Here is a 13,098-nt window from a genome sequence, read left to right on the forward strand (position 1 = left end):
CCAATTGTATAGGCTTAATAATATTAACGATAATACTAAACTGAACAATGCATTTCTGTTTTGAGTGCGAGTTCATGAGACAAAAAACAATATTAAGAAACACTCATACACTTTCAATAGACTAAAAAAAACTCCCCAGCAAACATTGGTCAGACGGCAATGTCGTGTCCCTGGCCAAAAATAGCCGCGGTAGGACGGCATAAATCGGTAAAAATATGTAACAACAGATAACGTCAAAGATGTCCGTTCAACTTTCATTTTGGAAAAAAAATTCAACCATGACGGGACGTGTCAGAGGGACGTCTTTTCAACGGTCATTAAACGTCCAAATATTTGCTGGGTCTCTAAAGTTTCTGTCTGAACACAAATCACAGTCATCACAAAAAAATAAATCAGAGCCCACCATGATGTAAAAGTCATGCTCATTTGAACGATGTTATTACCCGTCCCCTTTGAGCACACAGAGAGCACGTGCTGCCCTCCCTCTGTCTCAAACACACACACACACACACACACACACACACACTGCCTCAGGCTCTGACTCTTAACAGCAGGGATGCATGGGTAGCCAGAACATTCCTTGAGCACTGATGTGGCGTTGTGTCAATACGATCATGTTACAGCGCTAACCTCACACACGCATACGCTCACACATGGCTTTTGGCTGGAGTTGATATCACTTTTCTCTTATTTTACCTGTCTGTTACACTCTTCGCTTGCAGTGCAGACATGGTATAACTTTTTTCTCTCTTGCTTTGAGTTGGATGTAACCTAGACAAGCCACAGAGATTTTGGCAGGCGGGATGGGTGTTCCTACCTCTCTTTTTTTTCCTTTCATTTTTTTTCTCCTCTTTCATTTTTTTTTCTCATTTCCCCTCGCTCTTTCTTTGTATGTGTGTGTGCCAGACATGTTTGGATGGATGTTTTACCTCCTCGACTGGGTGTTGCCTACATTTTCTGTCTGTGTGTGTGAGAGAATTAAAGAGACTACTTAATGGCCTAGATTACAGACTGCAGGATGTGTTCAGATCCCCAACTCAACATTTCGATTCTTAAATAAACCTCCTCTGTCTCGCTGATAGATTCAGGTCATGGAAAACTTAACCCAAATTGTTGAATGGAAGTCAAGCACACACATGGTTTAAATGCTTCCAGCACCTCGACAGAAAGCAGTTTCTGAGCAGATGGGTGATAGTTCCTGGAGAGATGTGTAAGTGTGTGTGTGTAATAGCCTTACGGTTGGCAAAGTCTCGCTGCGGTCTTTTCACCTTATGGGTTTCACATTGGGGCGTCACCGAAGCAGGGTGTGTTTCACACATTACTGTGTGACTCTTTGTAGTCAATTTGGGTTCTGCATGTGTGTACATGAACTAAAGTAGTCGTTCATAAATCATGTTCTTCTAACTTCTAAACCTGTATGACTTTTTTCCTGCTGTGGACAAAAAAAGCACAATAAAAGTATCTTAAACTAGTTCATACAAAGTCATAAGAGAGCTTTTTGGTTGAACAATTTATTTAATGTTATATACACTTGGTGGGTATTTTTCATTCAGAATATGGTTCTCACTAGAAAGTCATAAATTCACATCAGAAATGGTTGCCTCTGTGAACTGTGCACAGTTTCACCTCCATATTTTGTCATAAATGACATCTTTGAACTTGAGTGTTTATATCAGTTACTCATGTTTCTCATAAATCATGTGTCTGTTTCTGGGTCAGGCTGTGTGGGCAGACTGTGGCGTTGATGATGACTCTTTAGATCTGTGCATGTGCCAATGTGTCTCTGCTACACAGACCAAGACCAAGTTTGTGGTCAACTTTCGCTGGAGTTCTAGAATGATCTGTCAGTCTGGTGTTCCAGAGAGCAGCGCAGAATATGAGCTGATGCCTGAAGTTGTTCTCGTAACCTGATTCATTTTGCAGCGTTTTGATTTCTTATGTCTGTTTTGTCTCTCTTTCTGGCTTATTTTTTAATTATTTCAAAGGAATACATTTTCTGGAATACTGGTTAGTCTTGAAGACTATTAGTTGGCCATTAAGATTATTGTTCTTAATAAGCTATACAAAAGAAGTGCATGTCCCCAGAAGTTAGCTAAATCTGACAAAACATACCTTTGGGGGCATTAGAGGATGTTCTCAAGTGAAAAAAACAACAACAACAACATAATTTAATACATTTAAATAACATTTGATATAATTATTTACATAAATGCAATTATTTAAATATGAATTATAATTATATATATATATATATATATATATATATATATATATATATATATATATCACCACTCAAAGATTTGGGGTTAGTAAGATTAAAATAATAATACTTTTATCCAGCAAGGATGCATTGAATTGATCAAAAGTGGCAATAAAGACATTTATAGTGTTACATAAAAATTCTATTTCAAATAATTGCTGCGTTTTTTTTTTTTTCAACTATGCTGGGCATTCAAAGAATCCTGTAAAACCATATTTAAAAAAAACATTAAGCAGCACAATCATTTTCTATTATCATAAGAAATGTTTTTTGAGCACCAAATCAGAAAACCTAAATGTTTTCTGAAGGATCAAGTGACAATGAAGACTTGACTAATGGCTGATAAAAAAGCAGCTTTTTTAAAATCAAATTTGAGCTATTTTTTATTAAATAAATGCAGCCTTGGTTAGGATAATATACTTTTTTTTTTTTTTTACATAAATAATCAAAAAAAAGTTCAGAAATATATTTTTGGAAATATATTTTTTTCAGGGTTATTTGATGAATAGAAGGTCGAATTAACAGCATTTATTTTCATGTTTTTTATTCAATGGTTTTACTAAATTTGTTGTATTTAATGAATCATTGATGAATACAAGTATTAATTTCTCTCTTTTTTAGTCTTACCACAAATGTTTTTATTTGTACCACTGTTTACACAAAAAAATGTGTAAGCAGCAAAAACATTGATAATAATAAATGTTTATTGAGCAACAAATCAGCATATTAGAATAATTTCTGAAGGATCATGTGACATTGAAGACTGGAGTAATGATGCTGAAAATTCAGCTCTGATCACATGAATAAATCACATTTTACTATATATTCACAGCTATTTTAAAAACAACAATTCAAAATATTACTGTTTTTATGTGTGTGTATTTGTATATATATACAAATATATTTATATATAGTATATATACATATATAGTATATGTGTGTGTATATATATAAAAAATATATTTATATATAAAATAAATATATTAATATATATATATTAATATATAAATATATTTTTTATATATATACACACACACACACACACACACACACACACACACACACACACACACACACACACACACACACACACACACACACACACACACACACACACACACACACATCTGTGATTGAGCTTTACCAGCTTTTTATAACCCAGTAAAGAGTTAAACAGTATCATGAGCTTTGGATGTTGTGGTTTTAGTGAGTAAAGCCAAAAACTACATTATCTCAATGGAAACCTGCAATTGTGGTTCTTGCATAGGAAAAACCACAACGGCAGAACTGAAAGCTTATCCCTTACATGATTCCTTAGTTTGGATCGCTCATTCTTTCTTTCTTTTTTTCCGCTCTCTCTGCTGTTTTTAGCATCAACTGTGTTTTATAATTTGTAGTTTTAGCATCTACTGAGCTTCACAGTTCTTGTACACACTCCCTTTCTGTACCCTGTGATATTTGTGTATGTGTGCGTGTATGACTGATGAGGTGCAAATCCAACAGATCCAGCACCTTTTTATGTTTTCTTCACATGAAAAGGAAAGTGGAAGAGATGGAGAGAGAGAGAGAGAGCATAAAAGCACAAAACGAGCAAAGAGACAAAGACAGACAGACCGTGTGTGTGTGCGTGTGTGTGTGTCTGTGTTTGAGCGAGCTCTGCTTCTGTGTCAGCTCTCTGTCTTCTAAAGCGTAAATTCAAAGCAGAGTTGTGGGCGGAATGAGAAACAGGTAACGACAGTACTAGGGAGAGGAGAGAGCAGGATCTGCTCTGATTAAACACGTCTCTCTCACATGAGCTCAGTGTGATCCAAACCCTGCGGACACAGACTAAAAAGAGGACGGGTTATTACAGCCGAATTAAGCTGACTTGCAAGAGGAACATTGTTTTTGTCTGTGTGCGTGCAAAAAAATTTTTTACATTTAAACTCTTTTTGTGGGATTTTTACCATTTCTGTTTTAACCGACTTTTTATTTACTTATTAAATTGACAGCTGTATAAATTTGTTCATTAAGTGCAATTAATTATTAAAATTGTATTTAAAATTATTAAAATAAAACAATTCTAATGTAATAAGATACACCTAATTAATCATGTCCACTAATACGCTATATACATTTCATAATAAGGAGCTTTTCACTTTTTTCAAAAAGAAGGTTGAAAAAGAACAAAAAGTCAAAGACAATAAAAAAAAATAACAGCAGATGGAATACAAGACAAGTTTCTTGTGAATCTACCTCAGACAGACTAACAATGATTAATGATATGGAAATAAAACTGCCAATTTGCTTTTTTTTGCCATAAAAGTGTAATACATTATCTTATTTTGGGGGCTTTTGTCAGTAAATTCGGATATATGTGATTAATTTGAATAATTATATGCATTAAATGTTTTAATCGATTGACAGCCCTAATAGTTACAAAGAAATAAATATTGTTTGTTGCCATGTGAGAATTGTGTATAGTGATACAGAACAGCCTGGCAAAATAGCAGTTCAATATGTGCCAACTGAACCCACTACATGAGAATAATAGTGTGTGAGAAATTGTCAGTAAAGATTAATGACCTTTGTAGAGACAGTCATCTAGAACTTTCCCCCCTCTCTCTCTCTCTCCTGTCACTGTGTGTGTGTGGTTGAACAGAGAACAAAATGATTAAAGTGAGATCACACAATAAGATAAGTTATCTGTCTTAGAGAGAGACTAAGATTCAATAGAAGCTGCTATGTCATTATCAGAGAGTTTGAGAGAGTGTGTTTGTGTGGTTTTGCTCTATTAGCTGTTTTAAAGGTTATCGATGTGTTTTTCAAATGCCTCGTTAATACAATCTTCAAAGATAGAGGAAATAACTAAAGAATGTGAAAAGTAGCAGTGTTGTTGAGAGGTTGCTTTCTTTAAAGGGGTTATAATGAGGATTCAAATTTTTCCTGATCTTTTGAGATAAAAAAAAATTCATTGTACTATGAAAACATACTGTAACTACATTTCAGAATTAAAAACCTGCTCCCCATTGAGAAATACAAAACATGTATGATGAAAACAATGTAAGAAACCAATGGCTTTTTTTTAAGTCTCTAATCATTTCAATTCAATATTAACAGTATGAGCGCCACATTTCAGCACAGATTGTTTTTTAAAGCTGACATAAATGTAATACAAGCTTTGCAAAGAGGCTGTTTTTGAAGGATTGGACCGTTTAAAAATGTAACAAAAACTAATTATGACTTTTTTTGCACAAAAAAAAAATATTTACTAGCATTAAACTTTACTAAGAAGTTGGCCTCTGGTTTAAGAAGAAATAACAATATGTCAACAGTTTTTGTCTATACAATGAATGTCAAAGGGGTCCAAAACAACATTGGACTCCACTGACTTTCACAGAACAGAAGAAAAAAAAACTTTTTTCTTCTATGAAACACCAAAGAAGATATAATTCATTTGTGAGAGAACTTTCCCTTTAAAATAATGATTTCATTACATGATATTTTTTTTGAATTATGTTTTTGTTTGTTGTCTAGAACTGAGGTGAAACCATGGCTTTGGTCTTATCAAAGAACCCTTTTTGTGAACCCGAGGCTGAATCACCGCCGTCAATCTACCAACCGATCTGGGAATCTGAACACTGCAGTAAAAGCTGTGTCTCCACCCCCTCACCACCAGGGGGTGACACCCAAGGGCTCAGAGAAGGTTTGAAACTGATCTCATTTCTGAAAATCAGACTACCGTGATCAGATGGTGCTCATGATGTTCTGTTCCAAAGTAGACGTTTCAAAATCCAGTTTTGACATCCAGTCTTTGATCTAGAAGACGTAGCCTATTAATGAGCCTTCCCATTTTGTCTCCAGAGCCCCATTACAGACGAGTTCCTGATCATGTGATGAATCGTGTGGCCATGTCACGGATCTCTTATTTCAAGAGGAAGTTTGTGGAGGATGAAGAACCTGTACTGAGCTTCAGGAGTTACTGTCACACTGTGAGTCATTAAACAGTATTTTGACCTTTGATGCATGTGAACCTGTTGAAGGAGACTCCAAAACAACATTAGGAAACTTTAAAATAGCTTAGTAGGGGCACTTTAATAAGAAACATTTCTTACTTGAATGCTGCTGTTAAATGCTCTGGCGAGGAGATAAACATGGCGGACTGTGTAAAGGCCACTCAGGGTCATATTATCTATGCTAATAGTCCCCCAGTAGTCATGGGCGTCACATTGCATAAACTGCAAACGGCTTATTCTGAAACTCTGCTTATGATTTATGGGGATGTTTACATTTATGTTCAAACACCATGTAAAAGTGATATCTTGCATGATTGGTCCCCTTTAAAAATCACAGTGTGAACACTAAGTGAACCAGGACTAAATGTATAATTTTCTTTTTTGGTCTGGACCAAAAGAACCAAGAGAACTGAAATACAAGTGTGAACACCATTAGTTTGACATTATTTGGATCAACTCAGATTTCAGCTGTTAGAAAGCTGTATAAATACAAAAGCTAAATACATTTTCTCAGTCATTTTAATTAGTTTCTGCTCATAGAAAATTAGTTTCTGCTCATATGTTTGCACTGCTAGTTTACTGTATATCACTTTATGACACTGCACAATGATCAGCGAACAAAACAAAACCTTTAACCCTTAGATTTGAACACAACACGTAATGAATCATAAAGGTTAACTTGATAACTGACCTTACCTCTCTTATCAATGCTCATAGTGTCTTCTGGGCCAGCAGGTGTCACCAGTCCTGGAGGAGCGTGCTAACATTCTCCGTCTCTCTCTGGAGAAGCTGCGTTTCATGGATGACCCCGAGTCCTTCTTGCGGCGGTCTGTGCTCATCAACAACCTTCTCCGTCGTCTCAGAAATGAAATCCTTCTCCAGAGCGACTGGTATTTCCCATCAGGTCAGACAAGCATGCCTTGTCCCCTCCAAACCCCAGCAACGAATACACCACTCCCTCCTCCTGCCCTGCAGCCCTGCATGACACCGCCTGGGTCGTATCGCAAACGCCTGCGTCTGCTGAGGAGGGAAGGACAGGAGTGCGTCCCAGCCTGCTGCTGTTTATACGCAGCCGGACGTTACCTCCAGCTCCCCCTGTCTGTGTACGAACGGAACGTATACTCCAACTCTCGCCCTTCATCATCATCATCATCATCGTCATCATCAGTTAGATTTCCACAGCTGCGTGAGGATGAGGAAGAGGAGGAGGACAGTGATGAAGAAGAGGACTCTGTGTGTCCTATGGTGGCTCTTTGTCAAGCAGAAACCAGAGAGCAGAACAGGACGAGCGATGTTCTACGGCCGCAGAGCCACAGGGATGACAAGAGCCTGGAAAAAGAGACAGAGAAAGGGAAAGAGAGAGTTAGAGGAGGGGAGGTTTCACAGCGGTGGCTTTCAGACACTATAGGCGCTGGACACCATGGGGCCCTCGCTAGGGCTCACGCCAGGGGAAAATAACAAATGAACACTTGCTGTGGAAACAAAAGAAGAAACTGGTTTCCAGCAGTCTCATAGATCAATTATACAAACAGAATATCAATGGTCAATGATTTTGAATTGTATTGTGCTTTTTGTACTTCTGGATTACACAACACCACAAATCAAAAAGGACACCAAATTCACATATTGCTCAGTCTCTTGTGAAAATTACCATACTGTGCCTTAAATGCTCTTTTAAGATTCTCTGTTTGCTGTGTTTGTGGAGTTTGTGGATATTTGTGACTGAACCACAGAGACAGGCACCATGTGAAGTGGAAAAAAAGACAATAATAATAATAAAATGTTCAACATTTTATTTTGTTGATATCATAGGCACTTGAGAAATGCATGACATGAGTTGCTTTCCATGATTATCATCACGTTTACATGCAGTGGATTTTAGCCCGAATGCATGAGGCCCTGAAGGTGGCCAATATTTTTAGAACAATCATTTTCCCTTAACATTTCAGACATTTACATATTCAGGAAACAAAACGCATAGAGGTATCTATACAGGAATCAGTGATAGTGTCAATTAGGATAATCACTATCACAGATTCCTGTACAGATACCTCAGTGTCCATGTTAATCTGTTGTCTTGAGGTCCACTGAGTCCAATGAATATTGGTACGAATGAGAGAATCTCCATTCACTATCAAAGTTTTTATTTTCATGCACTTTTTTATATCGGTTGTTTATGCGTTCTACATTTATTTTTTTATTTCTAAAACCACAAAATGGGAGACACTCAGACAAGAGCAGAATTTATACTGGCAACAATGCTGGTAGGAAATGAAATGAAATCTTAAATATTGTTCGGGTTTGAATGTGTGTGTGTTTTTGTGAAATGTGTTAAGAATAAAGGAATGATCCCGAGCCCACAATGTTCCCTTTATCTCCTTGTGATGTGATTATATCTGGCATACAGCTTATTTCTTTGGATTCACGCACACACATTCTCTCTCCTTCATTCTCTCTCTTATTACTCTTGCTGTCACCTCTTCACTTCCTTCCTCTCTTCTCTATTATCACTATGGAAACAATGTTTACTGAAAGAGCAGTCTGGGATCCCCTGAGGCGAAAAAATGTTCATGGCAAACACACACACACCACGGTCAAACATGCACACATACACTCAGTGATTAGTATGAACACACCCTGAGATGAGATGCTTTTAGATGGAGCACTCTGCTTCTGGAAAGTAGCAGATATAGGATGATGGAATTATTTGAGTCCACCTCAGGAATTTGTTGTTAAGTGTAGTTGTTGTCATGGGCTTTTCATATTCTCAACTTACAGTAGTAACTGTCATTTTAAAGTTATCTTAATCCTGAGTCAGTCGTCAGGTTTCAACATTACACTGAACATTTGTAAACGTTCTTATTTGCATATTTATGAGGTTATTACTGTAGCATTGATTGGAGAAGTACAGCCGTGACGAGTATGCAAACTGTTTAGGTTTGAATAGGCCTACCTGTTTGTCTATCAGTAGAAATAAGAAGTCGTCGCTACATAAATCCGCTTCAGCACTTTAGGAATATCCAAATTTTTCCTACACCCCATGGCGCTTTGCGCGGATACAGGAGTAACTTCTGTTAAACTATAAACAGCGAAAGGTTCGCTCTATGAACGCAAACTAGAGATGACATTGTTCTACTCACCTTTCGACCATCAAAAATTAAAAGGACATTTAAAAGTGTAAAAGCATTAACAAATTACTTCCACAGACCATGAATAACCCCGCAGACATGTTGTGACAAATAATAAATATCAGCATTTCAGTGCGAGACTCAACCTGCCTCAGAACACAACACACACTCCTTCACAGGTCACCTTTCGGCGGAGCCAACGCTCATTCTCACCCTCTCGCCTATTGTCTTTGGTCTCATCCACACCTCCTCCACCTGATCAGCTCTCAACACTAGATACTAACAGTGCAACTGATACTCTTTTCTCCACTTTAACATCCTGCTTGGACAACTTCTGCCCCCTTTCCTCCAGCCCAGCCTGCGCCACACCCTCTGCCCCCTGGTTATCTCATGTTCTCCGCGAACATCGTTCTAAACTCAGGGGTGCAGAGAGGAAGTGCGCAAATCGAAATATCCTACTGACCTTGGTCTTTATCAATCCCTCCTCTCTTCCTTCTCTGCTAATATCTCTACTGTGACTTACTATCACAACCAAATTAACAATTATTCTGCCTCTTGCATGCTTTTCAAAACCTTCTCCTCTCTTCTCAACCCTCCTTCTCCACCTTCATCAACCCTAACAGCTGACGATTTTGCCACATTCTTCATTAATAAAACAACCACCATCAGCGGCCAATTTACCAATCCACAAACTGACACCCATTTTATCAGCTAACACACACATTCTCCCCTCCTTCTCTCTACTTTCAGAGGCAGAAGTCTCCAAACTCCTCCTTTCCAATCGCCCTACCACCTGTCCGCTTGATCCTATTCCCACTTACCAACTTCAAGCCATTTCTGAGACTGCCCTGCTCTCAGTAATTGAAGCTCTGAGACTGGCAAGAGCAGCTTCCAAATCCTCAGTTCTCATCCTGCTGGATCTGTCTGCTGCCTTTGACACAGTTAACCACCAGATCCTCCTGTCAATCCTAAAGATGAAGGGCATCTTGGGAATCACACTCCAATGGTTCAAGTCTTACCTCTCAGCTAGGTCCTTTAGGGTGTCGTGGAGGGGTGTGGTGTCTAAGACCCAACATCTAGCTACTGGAGTGCCTCAGGGCTCAGTGCTTGGACCACTCCTATTCTCCATCTACATGACATCACTAGGATCTGTGATTCAGAAACATGGCTTTTCCTATCACTGCTACGCTGATGGCACACAACTATACATCTCATTCCAGCCTGACAATCCTAAGGTAGATACTCATATCTCAGCCTGCCTGACAGACATTTCTTGCTGGATGAAGGACCACCATCTTCAACTAAACCTTGCGAAGACAGAGCTACTTGTGGTCCCGGCCAACCCAACACTTCATCACAACTTCACCATTCAGCTAGGCTCATCATCCATAACTCCATCAAAGTCAGCCAGGTACCTTGGAGTTGTAATTGATGATCATTTGAACTTCACAGACCACATTGCTAGAACTGCATTGCCCGGTCATGTAGATTGCCTTGCACAACATTAGGAGAATCATGCCCTTCCTATCAGAGCATGCTACACAACTCCTTGTCCAAGAGCTTGTTTTGTTCAGACTGGACTATTGTAATACTCTCCTGGCTGGTCTTCCAGCTTGCACGGTCAAACCTCTGCAACTGATCCATAATGCTGCAGCCAGAGTGGTCTTTAACGAGCCGAAGAGAGAACACGTCACTCCTCTACTCACAAAATTGCACTGGTTGTCAGTTTCCGCTGGCATTAAATTCAAGTCACTGATGTTTGCCTACAGAACAACCACTGGCTCTGCTCCCTTTTACCTAAACTCATTACTTCAGACTTAAGTGCCATCCAGAAACTTGCGCTCTGCAAGCGAACGTCGTCTTGTGGAACCATCTCAAAGAGGAATAAATATCTTTATTCGAAACATTTTATTCCAGTATTTAATTTTATTTGAAACATTCCACATTTTAAATAAAATAATATATGTATATATATATTATTTTATTTAAAAGAGACACTTTAGTGTCACTGCACGTTATTTTGAATTTAAAAAAAATCTTTTCAAACCCATTTATTTATTGATGTAGAAGTTATAGAAATTACAGTAACCTGTTTTGGTCGGTTCAGTGCTGTTCTGTCAAAAACCTAAGTAATATATCGGTTCTGTATATCGATAATCGGGCACATAAACATGTAGATAATTAGTATCGGTTATAAAAAGTGAATTTGTGGCCAATATGAGCCCTCAATATGCACTTTTATTTGCCATCGATGCTCCACAGCAGACTTCTACCCGAAAGTCAAAGCAGCATTACGTCACAAAAGTCTGGACTCGGAGGAAGATCTCAAGAATCCTCTTAATGGAATTGACTCCAAGCTTTGAAGTTAACTCTCAATTCCCAATGCCTTGCAAACACAGAATCAATTGTTTTGGGGACCGATTAGCTCTCTTTCAGAATTACAAATGTGAAACCGTATATAAAAAGTGGATTTAACAAAGGGTCATATATAGCCTTATAAATATAAAAATTAAGCAAGCAACGTCGATTTTTGTCACTTATGCTCTTTTTCTCATTACCAAATATTTTGTCTAACAGTCTCTCCTGAACCCTTCCTTCCTAACATATTGTTGCAGTTCAATCATTTTTTTGCTCACTTCCCTCCCCCCCAACCAATCTCCTTTTTTCATATCTCTGCAATGACAGGTCTAGCTGCGGTTTTGCTTTATTTGAGGAAAGTGTTCCCGGTCTGACTAATGATACAGGATTCAGGATCTATCAGAAAGGGAGAGGCATTTTTTATCAGGAAGAATGTTATTTGCAGAATTTACACATTGTTAAACTAACAAGACGTAAACAAAGAAGGTTCACACTTGCTGAATGCACTCAAATGTCACATGAGTCTAATTTCAACCATGACAGTCGGCCTCAGCATTCACCTCACCTTCCCTGGGGCACCATGGCAGTTTGAGAGAGAGGAACCGTGTGTGGGTGTGTTGTGATGCACAGTATGACAAGCATCATGTCATTGTCAACACTAATAGAGGAGCAGAGGAGCATGATGCCTCTACTCTCTCTCTCCCTCTCTCTCTCTCTCTCTCTCTCTCCTTCTGTTCTTCCAGACGTAGAATCTGTCTAATGCTACTGGCTCAACTGTCATCCATCAACAAATAACGTTGGCAGTTCACCGTTGCCATGGCAACTGCCCCTTGTCAGGCAGAGGTTTTAGATCAAAAGGCATTCAACAGCAGCTTTCACGATCCTGCCCCTTTTCCCCTCATCACTGGTTGTCTTCCTATTTTCTTTTCTACTGTCCAGTTGTTTCATCGCTTGTCTGTTCCTTCTGCTTATTGCTTTAAAATATCTCATCAGAAACATCGGAAGGAAATAACCATGACTTGGTGAGAAATGTTTGATTTTTAGAAAAAACGTAACCCCAGCCCTATAACCTAACCGCCACCGGAGCGTAAGCAGGGCGAACAATAACGAACAAATAAGGTTGCACAAATGCAAATTGGCCACCAATTCGCCAAAATGTAAAATAGTTACAAATTATGTGATTTCTGAAATTGAAAGGCATGACGCAACACAAAATCAGCCAATCAGAACATACGTATAATTCCATTAAGCATGATTTTTAGACCAGAGTTAACATTAATGGAGCAACCGAGCGCAATACCACAAGTGATAAAACGAACAACAGTGATGCAGTATGTGTGCATTTAAATATTGAACA

The 13,098-nt window shown here is 38.4% G+C and overlaps 1 protein-coding gene across 3 annotated transcripts in view; it reads left to right on the top strand.

The window, feature by feature from the left end:
• Positions 1-8,615, top strand: part of sertad4 (SERTA domain containing 4) — an 11,556-nt gene extending 2,941 nt beyond the window's left edge. The window contains exons 2-4 of one of the 3 annotated variants that reach the window (XM_077236688.1): positions 5,777-5,945; positions 6,104-6,231; positions 6,991-8,615. In XM_077236688.1, the coding sequence (XP_077092803.1) occupies positions 5,792-5,945; positions 6,104-6,231; positions 6,991-7,713 (1,005 nt within the window). In that variant the 5' untranslated portion in view covers positions 5,777-5,791 and the 3' untranslated portion in view covers positions 7,714-8,615. Of the gene's footprint in view, positions 1-5,776; positions 5,946-6,103; positions 6,232-6,972 lie in introns of all 3 variants that reach the window. The other 2 variants (XM_077236687.1, XM_077236686.1) reach the window with 2 other exon arrangements.
• The last annotated feature ends 4,483 nt before the right edge of the window (positions 8,616-13,098 follow it).

This window comes from Siphateles boraxobius, unplaced genomic scaffold, assembly GCF_051911475.1.
Source record: "Siphateles boraxobius isolate OS27281-9 unplaced genomic scaffold, OSU_SipBor_1 20, whole genome shotgun sequence".
NCBI classification, from domain to species: domain Eukaryota; kingdom Metazoa; phylum Chordata; class Actinopteri; order Cypriniformes; family Leuciscidae; genus Siphateles; species Siphateles boraxobius.